We start from the raw sequence: 15,834 nt of genomic DNA on the forward strand, positions 1-15,834 counted from the left end.
TTACACAGTAAATAACAGTTGTAGAAACCATCAAACTAATTGTTTTAGGGAGTAAACAGATTCCCAGGCAATTAGGCATAATTGTTCAGAACTGCTGATACTGTGGTGTTACACAAGAACTATTGAGATCCTATGTGATGGCACCAGAACTGTAATGGTATCAGATAGTAAATACTGTGGTTCTTATTCATACTACCATACTCGTTTGACAAAAAAGAAAAGATAATTAATAAAAAAATTAAGTAGCCTAATAGTTATGGAAACGTTTGCTTGAGGCTTAAGCCTTTATGTTTATCTGAATTTATTTGAGTGCAGATTGTGTTTTGTAGCTAAAGTTGGCTTTGGTTTACTGGTGAGAAAGTGCATGTGCTTAGTCTTTTTCACCCTCACTGCCATATAATGAAGTTATGATGAACACATAATTCAGCTATGAAGAAAACAATACAATCATATATTCTTGAGTGGAACTCTTCTAATGAAAATTTTAGGAAAGAAAGCCATTTGGGTGCATGATTGAATAATCTGATTCAGTTCCAAGAAAGCATTAAAGGATTTTTTTATTATTTTAATATGTTAATAATAATTGAGGTTTACTTAGTGTAAATGAAGTTTTTTTGCAAACACAAAAAAATAAATATGTGGGGAAATTATTATTTTCAACCCTCATTCTGAACCTCTCTCTAAAATGACCTGTTTTTAAAGGGCGTGTCCTTTAAGGCTTCTCAGTAATCGGCCACTGTTATGATTGGCTAACATCATTGCATAGGAAACAGTATCAACGCCCCCTCGCTATTGCATGTGTGTTTTGACAACATAATCAAAATAAAATGGTTATTTTCAGACAAAGCAGTATTAAATCATTTACTTGCGGTTTGTGATGCAGCTGCAGTCAGATCTAGTACCGCTTCATCTTTCAACAAATGTTTCTTTGTGAACTCTCCATGACATTGTGCCTCATTTACAAAACAAAATGCTCCGATCAATCCTCTGGTGCCATTATAAATAAACTATCCACTTGTTCCTTACGCTGGGATCCTTCTGATATCTGTACAAAGATGCGAACGTGAATTACGAAATCGTGTGAATTACTTGTTGATTTTTGTGAAGTTTTTATCAGCTGTTTGGACTCTCATTCTGAAGGCACCCATTCACCACACATGATCCATTGGTGAGCGAGTGATGTACTGCTAAATTTCTTTAAATCTATTCTGATTATGAAACAAACTTATGTACATTTTGAATGGCTTGATGGTGAGGAAATTTTAAACCAAATTTTCATTTGGGGAGAACCATTACTTGAATACTATGTCAAATCAAACTCACACTTGTAGTTTTATCTACTCTAAGTAGCCTATAGTTTTCCTTCTGTCAATGTAGAGATTGTGTCCATTGTTTTTCATGCACTTCCCACAGCCTGGAACAGTGGTTTGGTCTAGGGCTGTGCAATTAATCGCATGCGATTGTCATGCGCATCTCATCAGTAAAGCCGGTTCCGTGATTAGTAGTAAATCTCCATCACCTGCTTTCAGATGGAGTGGCATTTACTACACAGGGCCGTAGTTCACTGACAATTAGGCAATATCGCGTTCATAATCGCAGATGAATCGCATTCGATTATGAACGCGATATTGCCTAGCTTGTCAGTGAACTACGGCTCTGTGTATTAAATGCCACTCCATCTGAAAGCAGGTGATGGCGATTTACTACCAATCACAGAACTGGCTTTTTTAGCTTTCTCTTGAATATTTTCAGTGATTCATATTCAATCTGTTGTAGAGTCCCTTGCAACTATGCAAAGAAAACAATTTATACCATTCACTTGTTCTCTCTTTTTGGTGGTGACCATTTTGCCAAGTCTCAGCGCAGACAAACATTGGTAAAGCCTAACTGTATTAAATATAGAATTTTCCATCAATAGAGTACGGTTGGTGGTAGTTAACAGACTAGAGTGTTATTGTTGAAAACATTCAAATATCAGGCCCTAACGGCAGACATGCACTGTGCGAGTTTGGGCAATTGGGAGGTTGTGACTGCCTGAACACATAACGAGCCAGTTAACCTGAGCCTCGTCAAAGCAGTTGGTACATGGCCAGAGCTGGGTAGTAACTGATTACATCTGGATTACGTAATCAGATTCCAAAAAATAAGTACTTGTAATTGATTAAATTACATTTTAAAATACTCGTAATCAGACTACAGTTACTTTTTTTATTGATTACTTATTATTCACACAGCAGCAATAAATTATTCATAACTTATTGATTCCCCCTATAATCCTCTTTTTCATCTTTAACATTTTCCTTTCTAAAATAACCTACCACTTAAATACACTCAGAGGGTCTTCCAGCTTTGTGGACATTCACACAGAGATCAGTCATTAGTCAGGTGGCTACACAGCATCTGGATTTACAAAAATAATTTCCATTTTAAGCATTTTAACATGGCATCCACTACTATGAACATATTACTTTTTATTTGAATCATCACTCAGTAGGCTAACTGTATTACTATGCCTTTGGAAGGCTTTTGTCTTTCAAACACATTAAAATGCACAAATTCATGTTATTCATGTTTACATGTAATGCAGGCATTCCCAAACTTTTCTGTAATCTGAACCTCTTTCATCTAATATATTTACTTGAAGTACCCCAGAGATTTTGAAATAAATATTTTAATCATTACCATATTTGCATGTTCAAGGTTATCTGGTGTTGGTTAATGGTAACATGACATGCAGGTAAACAAATAAAATATTTCATTTTTTAGTAAGTGTTTTATTTTGATTGATTTTAAAATGATTTATTTGACATTTTAATAATTTAATTAATTATTAGCTTTCCATTAAACTCATGAACCCCCTGGAGTTTTCATAGTTGCTGCTATTGCTTTGAATAGAAAAAGAAAACTTGACTATGGAAAGGTTGAGGCCAACAGCAGAGAACAGCAGTCGTTCTGTTTAAAAAAAAAAAAAAAAAAAAAAAAAAAAAGAGTCTCACAAAATGATGTAGCCTATTACCAGCAAATATAGGCTTTTCATATTTTTATTTTTAGTTAATCAGTCTGAATACAGCGTTCTCTCAATCTTTTACATGTAAACACAGAAATGTTTCAATGCACATGATTTCTGAAAACAAGAAATGGTGAAATAATGACTATGTGATATTATTGTACAGCACTAAACATGTAACACTGTATTATTTTTTGTACACTTGCATTATAAATATTTTACATTTGTATGTCCGGTGCTGTCATGCAACCGTTTCTGAAAATGAACATTTTCCTGAGTAGCACCTTATAAGTTTCTCATTCTTATCTAAAGTGCAATAGATTGTGGGATTGTTTTTGATTTTCCTTACAAGGGAACATTATGACCAATGGAGAACTGTAATTGTCCAATTGCATGAGAATTGCATGAGGTGTTACTACAGTGGGTCTTCACTGGTGTGGGATGGCATCTGCTTGTTCAGTTTTCTTTGTCCCAGCAGTACTCTTGCAGTGCTCCGGTTTACTGCCCAGCTGATGGCCGTACTCAAACCCGATCCTCAGTTCTCCCACCTGTGAGTGCGGAAGGATGTCTGGGATCCATTCAATCACAAAGGGCACAGGCTCTGTCTGCTCAGCAGCACATGTCCCTGAGAGAAACGATACCACAGTGTTTTATTCATAAAGCACAATACATTGAATGATAATGATTATCCCCTTGTGCAAACCTCATCCAAGTGACAAAGTCAAAATGATTGGATAAAGTCATAACTATCTAAACTTATGAGATAAAGTAAAAAATAATTAACAATAACAACATAAGTTATTACATAAAAAAAACAATTATGACATAGGAAGTTGAAATTATGAGATACAAAGTCATTGGCATTCACTAGGTCATGCCATTGTTAGATTAAGTTATAGGTAGACTATCTGTAGCCTTTATGATATGGATCATCATTTGGAAACCGGTGCAGCAGCAGTGCAGAATTCTGGGAGAATGAACAAGCAGACACAGAGCCAGTGTACTATAATAACATTCACAAATTTATTAAGGAAAATGGGTCATATTTATACAGATAGGTTCATGCAATAACATACAGAATGTCTTGGGCATCCAAAGGTCAAACATTACCCTATATGGATATTTAAAAATATAACAACCATTAAGATGTGCGTGCAAGCATATGTATGTGTGTGTTCTGGTGTGTGCATTTAGTTCTCGTTTTTTCATCCGGGTGTACCAGTATGTCCAAGGTCTAGTTCTTGTTTTGTCTAGGTATGTCTGTGATGGGCACATAAAGACAGGAAGTAACACAAGGGCAGTCAAAAGTGGAGCTTTAAGAAATAAGGAAATTTTACTGGCCACTTTAAATCATTTATGATTTAGCACTTCACTTTTAATGAAAATTTATGATATGGCTTTTTATCTCATAACTTTTTATGTCATAATTATCATTTACCAAAGCATGATTATTTTCTTATATGGCAGAAATGGGCTTCCTAAAAAATTTTTTATATCGAGGCCACAAGTTAACGATACGTTCCCGCGACTTACTAATTCGTCACCTTCGTGAGCACGGTTTACTAATTCGTTACCTCGTTTTAAGTACATAGTGTGCACGATTTACTAATCCATTCTGTTCATCGAATGATTTGTCAATAACTAATTCCTCTTTGCGAACAGGCTACATCCTCGTTACAGTCCTGTCATATGTTATTATGTATTCCAGTATTAAGTATTCCAGAAAGTGGTGTATTATATATTTCTGGAATTACCTCGATATTGTACTGAATACACTGTAGAATATTTCTGTTATGGCGCAACAACTTTGACAACTGAATGTCTCACATTTAAACAGAAAATAGGGTATTATGATATATACTGCACAGAGCATACAATTTGCCATGCTGTGAATTATGGAAAATGTTTGAAAATGGAAAATGTTTAATCTGTCTATTTGTTGCTTTGGTTATGTCATGTGACGGCTAATTGAAAAGATATATGATGTATTCTAATGGTTAAAACCATAGATATGTGTACGTAGATGCCTTATTTTGGACCATAGATCCACCATATTGGAACGGTCAAAGCCGGTCCATGAACACTCAAGAGCAAGTTGTCTGTGTGTCTGCAACTGTAGTTCTTGCCTGTGAAAGTTTGTCCCATTTCTTCGGGAATTTAAATTTGGGCAGTTTTTACAACCAGAGGCTGCGCAATATTGTGGCAGCTTGGAAAACCCATTGATTTTTACTATGAGCAATGACATATTGACCATTCCAAGATGGCGGACGCTGCGGTTGGGGAGTAACTAGTTACATATAATGGAATTACATAATTTAATTACAAAATAAATGTAACTGTAATCTGTTACAGTTACTGAGGAAAAAAAAATGTGTCATTAAATTACAGTTACTTATGAAAATGTTAGCGATTACAAAGGGGGTTACATCTGAATATTTTTTTTACACACATATAGATATGATTGATTTCTTTCCCAAATTTCATTGACTGCTTTAAAATACGAGACACCAATGTTTCAGGAGATTAGGACACAGAATAAGACACATACTTAACTGTTTTATTTCCAATTTGGGTTTATGTATATGCTTTATTTTTGTTTTTTTTCCAAGGCAATGTTAGATGCCAGTGTTTCCTGTCAAAACTATGCAAACATTTGATTTCAAAAACCTGTATGATACCTATTAAACTATTTTTTGTTATGATTTTAAATCTGGATTGAACCTCAGAATGATCTCAAAAGTAAAAAGAGTTGCTAAAGTCTAATTTTGTGGTGGCTGTGCTTTAAAATTAAATGATTATAATCTTAATTCAAGTAAGTAATCATTGCTGAGTACTACTGTAAGGTTAACCCTGCCTGCTTTAAATGTTTCAAAATGATTAACAGTTGAAAACATTCATTAGAAATTTAGAAATGTAAGCGAAAAGTAATCAAATGTAATCAGTTACATTACTTTAGTAACTGAATTAGTTACACTACTTATTAGTACATTTTAAACAGTGTAACTTATGATCTGTATCCTATTACATTTCCAAAGCAACCTTCCCAACACTGCGGACGCATTGACGTGTCGGAGTGGTCGAATGTGGCATCTACCTATACATATTTATGGTTAAAACTATATACAACAACAAGCAATATTGCAGAATGTTAAATCAGGAATCTAAAAGAACACTCTTTCATGTTTTCTATCTAGAAGAACAGTTCTTTCAGCCAATGGAATCACTTCGGGTCCAGTTGGGGATGAGAACTGATAGGGGAATATGATTTGGCACAAAACCAGGACCGATAAATCTGACTTCACACTAAGTAAATACATGCACTTACCCACTCTGAGGAAGGTACGTAGCTCCAGAGGTCTGATGGCCAGAGGCTTATTGGTGCGTGAATGGTGGCAGGTGTCTGATCCAGGATCAGGAGGAGTTGCCCGACAGCGGTACGGTGAATAGGAGCCGTCACTGTTCTTCACAAAACTCTGAGTGAGTTCTAGAGGTAACTGTTCAAACAGAGTGCCATCATTTAGAGACACAGATGCTATGGCCATTAGTGAAGATCTGACACATCAGGCAGCAAACGAATACACACCTCTGGGGTATCAAAGATGCGTTTCACATGCATCAAGTTGGTAATGTGCCAGGTGTATTTAGAGAAAGAGCCCAGAGGCAAAGCGTCATTACGCACAAATGCTGAAAACACACACATTACAAAATATTAAAACAAGGTGTAACTATATTTATAATCATCAGATGTGATGGTTAGCATGTGATAAATGTAAGGTTAGATGGCTACATGGCTAACAGATATTCTACTCACTGGTGGTGTAGTTGGGTAGTCGTCTCTTCTTTGAGCCCAATGATAAACGCTGCTGTAATGCATTGAAGAAAGCCTGAGGGATGTGGAACACCAGCGGCTCAGGCTTTCCTGTTCACAGAATAACCTTCAGCATCAAATCTCATCTGATCAAAGGTAGAAATGCTTGAAAAGTAGGAAACTTTAGAAATATAAATATATGTAACTATATGAAATCTTGCATTTCTTAAAGCATCCTAATTTTCTTATACATAAACATTGTCTTTTTACTTTACATTTTACTAATCCGTTTTATTTGTTCTTTTTTGCCATTTCATAAATTGTAAAAAGTATGATTTGCAAATTGTTTTACATTTTGCTACATTTTACAAATTATTTTTACACTAATTTAATAAATTTTAAAAGTATATTTTTGTATGACATCACAATAGTATTGTTGTACAACCCGTCAAAAGTTTTGCAATATTTGACAACAACTTTATGACAATTACACATAATAATGAGAAGCATCCTGTCAAGAAATAGATTTTATAATTCTACAATATTATGGGGACAAAAATCTCGACAGGATGGTTCTCATTATGCCAAGTGCCCTAAAAATGCTGTCAAATATTACAAAATTGCAAGTACTGAGGAAATCTGAATGTTTAGATTTCTTCCTCTCTCATTTTTTTTTTTTTATTTTTGCTTCTACAAAATGATGAAAAATAGATGTGCATCAGGTGCTTTTTTTCATTTTTTTTTTTTTCAGGTTATAAAGTTGCAAACTGAATCATTACATTTTCAATTGTTATTGTACAATACTATCATACATATTTTGAACATGCAATTTTATTGTAAATGAAAAAATAATTTAATAGTCTCCCTCTTATAATTCATAACTTTATGATGGTGCACTGAACTAGTGAACACAATCTTTCGTATATGACTTGAGTGTACCAATAGGCTTCATAATCTTTCATTCAAATATATTTTTCTTTTGATCTGAGGTGAAATGTGACCTGGACATGTTTTTGACAGGCTAATATTCTCTTACCATCAAACTGAAAGTGCATCGTCTGATGGATCCTCTCGGTAACACTAGCCAACCACTGCTGGAAACCCAGTGACACATGTGTCTCGTCCACCGGCTGGCTACTTCCTGTTTAATTCACCCAACCACACAACACACATCAAAATCAATCAACTACGATAATGAATTCCATGTGTATATCATTTATATTTTCAAACTTAAACGGGTAATGTGACTGTAAATCTCTCAAAATCAACCAACAAATGTTTCATATCTGTACTAAAGAACAATGAGAGCATGGGAAGGATACAGAAATAAAGTCAAAGAAGAAGAAAAGCAAAAGTGTGTAAGGGAAGAGGAAGTATCTGGCAGCACCTGGGTTCCTAAGCCCAGTAGAGCTGGAGTTTTTTCTGTGAGTGGGCTTGCGCTGGTTTAGGGTGGGAGCAGAAGTATCTTTGACAGCCAGAAGAAACGTGGAGGACACAAAGGAAGCGGTGTGAAATAGTGACAGGTCCACAGAGCCCAAGAATAAAAGAGGAAAACAGATTACAGAGAAAATGGTCAGTAACTACAGAACGTAACAGCAGTATTTAGATATCAACAACAGATTTCAGTGGGTGGAAAAGAAGAGACTCCGAAAATATTCATTTTGAGGCCCACACAGAATCTGTGCCAACAGAAAGCTCAGATTTCCTCAAAATTGAAACATCCATCATTCACAAAATTCCCTGCTTCTTCGTGCGTCTGCTTATTAAATATTTTGGTGAATCTTGTCATTTTTTGTAGTTGATGTAACACTCTCAGTTTAGCTTGACAAATATTACCACATACATGCATTTTCACGTTGCGATTATCCCAAAATTAATTAAAAAAAACTGCATTATGAGCAGGCCCAGAACACTTCAGCCAGTTTGGTGACTTTTCAGTCCCCTTTTCAGAGAAATGCATAAGCCTGAACATCGCTAACTGAAAATAGAACATTGTTCTACTGGATTGTAACCCTCATGTAGACTGTGAGCAAGAAAAATAAGACATTTTGTCACTTCTAACTTTCTCTACGACTGATCATTTTATATGTAAATACAGCCAAAATAACAGCACATCCTTTGTTTTTAACTTATGTCTGTGGTGATTTTGTCAGATGACACTGCAGTTATAAATCAGGATTTTAGCATTTCATGCCAATTTCATTGTCAGAAAAATATGCTTTATTCAGAATTTGGCTGTATTAAAATACAGAGAGCACACAGAGTAGGACAGAAACAAATGGATGTAAAGGGTTGATATTAGGTAGAATGAAAATACAATTCAACGACATCATGAATATGCTAATTAGCACACAGCACAATCTAAGAACATTTAGCAATTTTCAAGCAGAATTTCGCTACTTTCCACTGAGATTACTTGGCAATAGTGACCTTTGTGCAGTAGGTCTGAGGTCACACATTCTGTGATGCCTATCCATGAGCTTTAACTTACCAGTAGAGGACTCCACAAATTTGAGTCTCTTGGAACGATGAGAAATGGAAGGCTCAATGTGCTGCTGAGACTCAGGTATACTGAGCATTGTATCTGCCCTCTCCTGCAGTCCTGGACATGCATAATAATTCTCACAGTCATCTCTGATACATAGAAAAACACTCAACACACTATATATAGATCTGTTACAAACCTTTAGTAAGCCCTAACTAGATATCACAGGTGTGCTGTCAGCACAAATGCGGTTTCCTAAAGGTAGGAATTGTATACTCTCTAATACAGCTAATTCAGCTCAAGACATAAAGAAGCATTGCATGTGTCTTTAATGGTGAAAGCAATTATAGAATCTACTGTGATAATCATCTGCAGTACAGAGGAGAAAAAAAAATGTTAAGAGGACATTACTAATATAATTCATTCAATATCAAAAGGTATCAATAAAATGTTCATCTTCTAATTCATGAACTTCAAATTCAAAATGTAAAATTTGAAAAAATATTTGTGTACTATGCATTTTGAAGTTTATTAGATAATGTTGTTATGCTGCCTTCACGTGCTATCGGAAATTTCCTATTTCCCACTTGTGAAGTCGTGATTACGAGCTTGTCATATTCAAGTAATGTCGGAAAGAATAAAATGTAGCATCCCATTGGTTGACGATCATAAACATTCACCACGCTACACATGCAGTTTGCTGACAGTTCTGGAATTTCGGTCAAATACATGCTTATAAAACATATGCTTCGAATGATCGTTCATATCTAGCCAATAAATACTACTTTAGCAACAAGACAAAGGGATTTAGTTGTTGTGAGAACAGCATTGACAGCAGCAATGGTTGTCCCCTCCACCATGTTTAAAGATTATGACCCGCCCAACAATTATTTCCGAATTTCCCAGTAGTAAATACGACTTGAGGCGTTCAGGTCTAATTTCCGATTAGGAAACTTGTATTTACGATAATTCTGATAGCATGTGAAGGCAGCATTAGCCTGGCATCATGGTAACATCAAAATCTGTTGGAAACAATTCAGTCAAGTTTCCCTGTGCACTTCAGGAGCAATATTTTGTGCTGCACAAATAGCTTTCTGTGTAGAGCTTTCTGTCACTTTTGAAACCTTGGTTTGGACGCAACCTTAGAGCACGGGTAGTCAACTCTGCTCCTGGAGGACTACCTTCCTAACTGTGGTTTTCAAGGAATCCTAAATACCTTGATTAGCTGGTTCAGGTGTGTGTGATTAGGGTTGGAGCCAGACTCTGCAGAATGGTAGCCATCCAGTAGCTGGGTTGGCTTAGGCCACATCCACACAAAGCCTGAGCTTTTGCTATCCGATGTTTTTTTCCTTGTTCTAAAAAAACTTGCTCTGATGTCATGCTGACGTGTGCAAAAAAACTCTCGCGATGGCAAGGCGGCTGTGTCGGATTGTGCAGTCAAGCGCAGTTGCTCTCCACCGACTGAGCTGATCAAAAGCATGATGGGAAACGACTGACTGACGACACAGCTTAATGCTCATTGGTTCAGACAACTGTGATGCTGTGTTCTCTTCTGAAATGTTTTATTTCTTTATCTGGTTTCATGTGATTGCATGAATGTTCCCAAACACTATGACAGTGCGATCTCTGTGTGAGATATGTGATTGTTGTCATAATTCTATAAAAATCTAAAATACATGTTTGTATTAAAGTAAAAATGAATGATAAATACGCCTTTCATATGGAATTAAGTAGCAAGCACTTTGAGTGTCTTGTTCATCTTATTTTTATATAAAGGCAATAGAACTGAAATTACATCATGTTAATCGTGCAGCAGCACAGCACATGAGTGAGAATAACGCGATATCTGTCTTTGATCTCATTTGTATCAGTTCACTTCGAGAGGTCAGAACTGTCCGTCTTGACTGCGCTTATTTCACTCCTCCCCTCACTGCAGCCGCCTACTCTCACCTACATTTCAGGCGAGGTGCATCTCGAACAAGCCTAGTGTCTGACTAGGGTTGAGACGTGGGGTGATGACATCATTGTTGCACAAAATATATGGATTGGCTATACACACAAAAATGCAAAGGTGGCATTTTCAGATTTATCCACTCTGGGACCCAGTTTCAAAAAACAGCAGTTTCAGGCTCCCAAAACGCCAGATCCGTCTGGGCAAAACACGATACAAAATGTTTAAGTATACAGCTAAACGTGACTCTGTGTGGATAGGCCCTTAGAGAATAGCTGCCTATTTTAGGCTGTAGACTTGGTTCTCAACTCCAGTCCTGGGGATTCACTGCTGTGCACATTTTGTATGTCTTGCTTATTTAACACAATTGATTCAGATAATCAGCTCATTAGGAGATAGCTAGATGAACTGAACTGAGTGTTCCAGATAAAAGAGACATACAAAATGTGCAGAGCAGTTGGTCCCCAGGACCAGGATTGAGAACCACTGAACTAGGGGTGTCCAAACCTGCTCCTGAAGGTCCAACGTCCTGCAGAGTTTAGCTCCAACCAGCTCTCACACACTTGACTGGACGTTTCTATTAAGTCTGAAGACCTCGATTAGCTGGTTCAGGTTCAACTTCAGGAACATGCCTTTCAGGAACAGGATTGGACACCACTGCAGTAGACAGAAATTAGGCTCACTAGGTCATTGGTTCTCATTGCTGGTCATTGGCCATTCTGGTCCCGGCGACCCACTGCTCTGCACATATTTGGTGCTTCTCAAACAGAAAACTGCATCCTCCAAAGGCTGCATATCTCAGGTGCCACGTCATCAAACATCCCTGAAGGCCATCTCAATCGGAAGGATCCTTGGAAGGATAGCCTACAAGCCTCTGAAGCACTGACCTAGGAAGGATGCAGCCTTCTGTTTGAGAAGCACCCTTTGTATTTCTCTCATATCCGTCACATTCAGTTCAGTTCATGGAGATCTCTCCTAATGAGCTGATGATCTGAATCAGGTGTGTTAGATAAGCATACACAATGTGCAGGACTGGAATTGAGAACCACTGCACTAGGTTTTGGAGAAGCGCTTATGTGCAGGTGCACATAAGGCGGGGCTGTGCAACTTCGTTCCTGGGGCCCATTCTTCGTACGTCGCTTATTACATCCGAGATGAAATGTCACATCCGAGATGATATCATCGCGCTAATCAGGATCTGGCTAATTCGGTTCTTCAAAAAGACAGCAACGTAATGACATCATATAATTAATAAAGACACCTGACAAAAAACTTGACAAATCTTTGGACTTTTATAAGGAAACAGCCAAGTGAACAAAACTACATAAATGTTATAATACATAAATGAAATGTGCACTGTTTTTATTTTAATTTTTTACATGATGCCCAATTATTTATATTCACGATTTCTAATATTTGTACAGGCTTTACATTTTTATTTCAATGTAGTAATTAGCAATTCATTTAATTTTATATTTGAACAGATTTGTTATGTGACAGCATTAATTAAAGTTTGTTAAGGGTCAAGATCATGTTATCTGCATCTCCTACGCTCCATCAAGCCACTCCCATAATATCTGTCATCACTCAAATTAATGCACGACTCTACATTATCTGTATAGCATGTGTGTAAGACTCGAATACAATTATGAAGTAATCATTTTATGACGAATAAATCTCTCAGTGAGTAAAACTGGCTGTGTCTATAGTATTAAAGACTAACATTATTATATTATCTTTAAATTAATTTTTAAATGATTATTATTTTAAATTGTTGTCCCTGTATTAGTAGGGCACTCTTGTAATAAAGTAGCGTTGGTAACGGACAGATTTTAAGTATCAATTCTGCTTAAAAAGATGCCATCTAATCCTGTTTACATCCTGTAAACCGGGATGAGCTTCAAAGAACCAAACTATCCAAGATCATGCCAAATCGTCAACAATCAAATCCAGCTAACTGAGTTAGTGACGTACGAAGAACGGGCCCCTGGAGGACCACTGTTCTGCAGAGTTTACCTCCAACCCTAATCAAATGCACCTGTCTGTAGCTTTCTAGCGTTCTTGAAGACATTGATTAGCTTGTTCAGGTGTTTTTTAATGGGGTTGGAACTAAACTCTGCAGGATAGCGGCCCTCCAAGACCGAAGTTGCCCAGCCCTGACATAAGGTGACCACCTAAATCCTAGGTCTCCTGGGGATCCACTGTCCTGCATAGTTTAGTTACAACCCTAATCAAAAACACCTGAACCAAATAATCAAGCTCTTCTAGATCACTTGAAATATCACAGTCCAGGTGAGCTAAAGCAGGTTGAAAATCAATTTTGCAAGGCAGTAGGTCTCCAGGAGCAGGGTTCAAGACCTAGGACCTAAATTGTGGACTTACCATTAATGTTGTAGTTGAGGAAAGCTGAAAACTCAGAGGTCAGCTTTTCATCACTTGTAAAGGCACAAACGCAAGCATAGAAATGGAGGCAGCACTCGGGTAAACTATTCTGGTGGGAATTTTCTCCTTCGTTGATGTTAGACTGACCCCCACTTCTCACCCCCAAATCCCCCTTGGTATTAGGTACGTAACATGCACAGTGAAAGGGAGCCAGACTCATAGTCTTGTCTTTAACACCAGATACGGTCACTGTCAGATGCAGCAGTCCCAGAGGGTGGGCTTCACCTGGCTGGCACTTCACTATTAGGGTCCCTTTAGAGACCCTCTGCACCAGGGGTCCCGGTGTCTCGGTAGCCAGCCTCCACAACTCTTCCTTGTCTTGGGAAGTGGCCACTAGGGCCTCCAGCACAGAGCTCTTGAGTGGCAGAGGTGTTGCTTGGGTCTGACACTCCATGGCTTGCTTCACATGGGTACAGGGACTTTTGGATGGTTGCGACACTTGCTGATGGCCACCTTCAACTGTCAACTCACTTTCGTTCTGCTGGCAAGAGGGCATGTAACAGCGACCGAGGTTGACACGGGTCAACAGGGTTCCATCTGCAGTAGTAATAGCTGTATCCGTGAGGACTAACTCAACAAAGCCTTGTTGTTCAGAGCCATGTCCCCGCTGACGCACAGAGAACACTTGCGGCCCTCCAGCCCTGCCACCTCCACTGTCTGTCACAACTCGAACCACTTCACATGCCCCTTTCTTTAAACGTCCCGTTCCGTGGTCCCCATCCCTGAAGATGGTTCCACAGGCCTTGTTCTTACAGCTGAGGCCACGGGTGCCATTGTAAACGCCACACTGAGGGCACTTGCGGATGCCTCTTAAGGTAGCCTTGCCCAAGTTGGACAGAAATGCAGGAGTCTTCCGCTTGTCCCGAGTCTTCCCGCTCAAGTTACCAGAGCTTTGAGTAATGGGAGAAACCACCATTTGTGACGCCAGTGGTATTCCAGAGTTTACCAGAGAACCATCCATTGTTAGCAGATGTACACTGAAACCGAGATTGATACAGGACAATTTTATTGTCAATGCACAAGGGGGGAGCCCTAAACAAAGGACTGTTTAATTGCTGTAGTGCTACTATGGTACGGTGCAGCCTTTTTACTGAGGCACAAGCCCCAGTGAAGTATCGCTATGTGTCTCAGTAAAATATTACTGTTAAATCCTCGTCTGACTGTGGAGATCACCATACACCATGTACTGGTTTGTAAAAAGGTCTAAAACTGTTCATGATTCAGTTTAATTAATTCAGACAGTTCACTCACACATTGCATTGTTTGAAGAGGTTTCTCACATCCAGATAGGTTCTTTATATGACAAAAAAAAAAAAGCACTGGATAGATATTTACCTACAGTCCTTTGTAGGAAACAAAATGTGCAAATGTATTCTATCGTTTGGCAGCAAAGCAGCTCATTACTGTGCCTGCAACTTGTGAATACTGCAGGTCAAGGAAATTTATATTTTTTACAAAATATATAACAGTACCAAAAAGAGTATCAAAATATGGGTATACTTTTTTATTTTTTAGTTTAATTTTATTTATTTAATTTTTTTTTGGACTTGGGCCTATGAAACTGTATTAAAGGCTAGAAATGCTCCAGGTACAGTAATGGTATCAGGGAATACCATGTCAGTGGAAGGTTAACATACTAATGGTACTTCAGAAAAAACACACACACATGCCCAAGCACATGCCCAAGAAACCCTGGTGTTGGATTACAACATGTCTAAAAACCCATATTACTTTATTTGAAAACCCAGGGCACTTTATTTGGTTAATGTAATCTCTGATTGTAAAATCCCAAGGCAATAAAACATTTTAAGTCTATGATGAATGACTATATGATGAATAGTTTTAGTACATACTTCATTATATAAATTAAATAACATTTAACATTTGCACAAACGAATGACATGCAATCATACTGTACTACAGTATAAGATTAGCAATGCATTCAAATGACACCGATACATCGGGACTGATTTGAGTTTAACATTAGCTGTGCGACAGTGAATGAACAGAGTTAAGCAAATGATGAAGAAAGACAGGCCAACCTCTACAGCGGCGCTCTCCAGGCAGGCGCTCAGTGGTCAGATTCCGCGGAGTACTTCACTTCAGAGCTTCAGCGACCGTCGCCATTCCTCCTTACAAAC

The 15,834-nt window shown here is 37.8% G+C and overlaps 1 protein-coding gene across 4 annotated transcripts; it reads right to left on the bottom strand.

Moving 5' to 3' along the window:
• Positions 1-3,061: 3,061 nt before the first annotated feature.
• Positions 3,062-15,834, bottom strand: LOC107691723 (uncharacterized protein C2orf42 homolog). 4 transcript variants are annotated; one of them, XM_016490510.1, is made up of 9 exons: positions 15,736-15,834; positions 13,634-14,670; positions 9,307-9,417; positions 8,203-8,280; positions 7,852-7,956; positions 6,819-6,926; positions 6,591-6,691; positions 6,333-6,501; positions 3,062-3,632 (listed from the first exon to the last, which is right to left on the bottom strand). In XM_016490510.1, the coding sequence occupies exons 2-9, from the start codon at positions 14,652-14,654 to the stop codon at positions 3,436-3,438; spliced, it is 1,890 nt and encodes a 629-aa protein (XP_016345996.1). In that variant the 5' UTR covers positions 14,655-14,670; positions 15,736-15,834; the 3' UTR covers positions 3,062-3,435. The 4 variants fall into 4 exon arrangements, with proteins under 4 accessions (XP_016345996.1, XP_016345997.1, XP_016345999.1 ...); XM_016490512.1 differs by lacking the exons at positions 3,062-3,632; positions 15,736-15,834 and adding an exon at positions 4,095-4,267 and having other exon boundaries at positions 13,634-14,975; XM_016490511.1 differs by lacking the exons at positions 8,203-8,280; positions 15,736-15,834 and having other exon boundaries at positions 13,634-14,972.

The sequence above is a fragment of the Sinocyclocheilus anshuiensis genome, unplaced genomic scaffold (assembly GCF_001515605.1).
Source record: "Sinocyclocheilus anshuiensis isolate Anshui unplaced genomic scaffold, SAMN03320099.WGS_v1.1 scaffold246, whole genome shotgun sequence".
Classification (NCBI taxonomy): Eukaryota; Metazoa; Chordata; class Actinopteri; order Cypriniformes; family Cyprinidae; genus Sinocyclocheilus; species Sinocyclocheilus anshuiensis.

What these genes read in the sequence shown, in the direction of transcription:
- LOC107691723 (XM_016490510.1), bottom strand. Translation starts at nt 14,654, where the DNA reads ATGGATGGTTCTCTGGTAAACTCTGGAATACCACTGGCGTCACAAATG. An exon ending in CCTCAACTACAACATTAATG is followed by an intron (nt 9,418 to 13,633) that starts GTAAGTCCACAA and finishes ATGCATGTCCAG; the next exon opens with GACTGCAGGAGAGGGCAGAT. An exon ending in GCATCTTTGATACCCCAGAG is followed by an intron (nt 6,502 to 6,590) that starts GTGTGTATTCGT and finishes CTGTTTGAACAG; the next exon opens with TTACCTCTAGAACTCACTCA.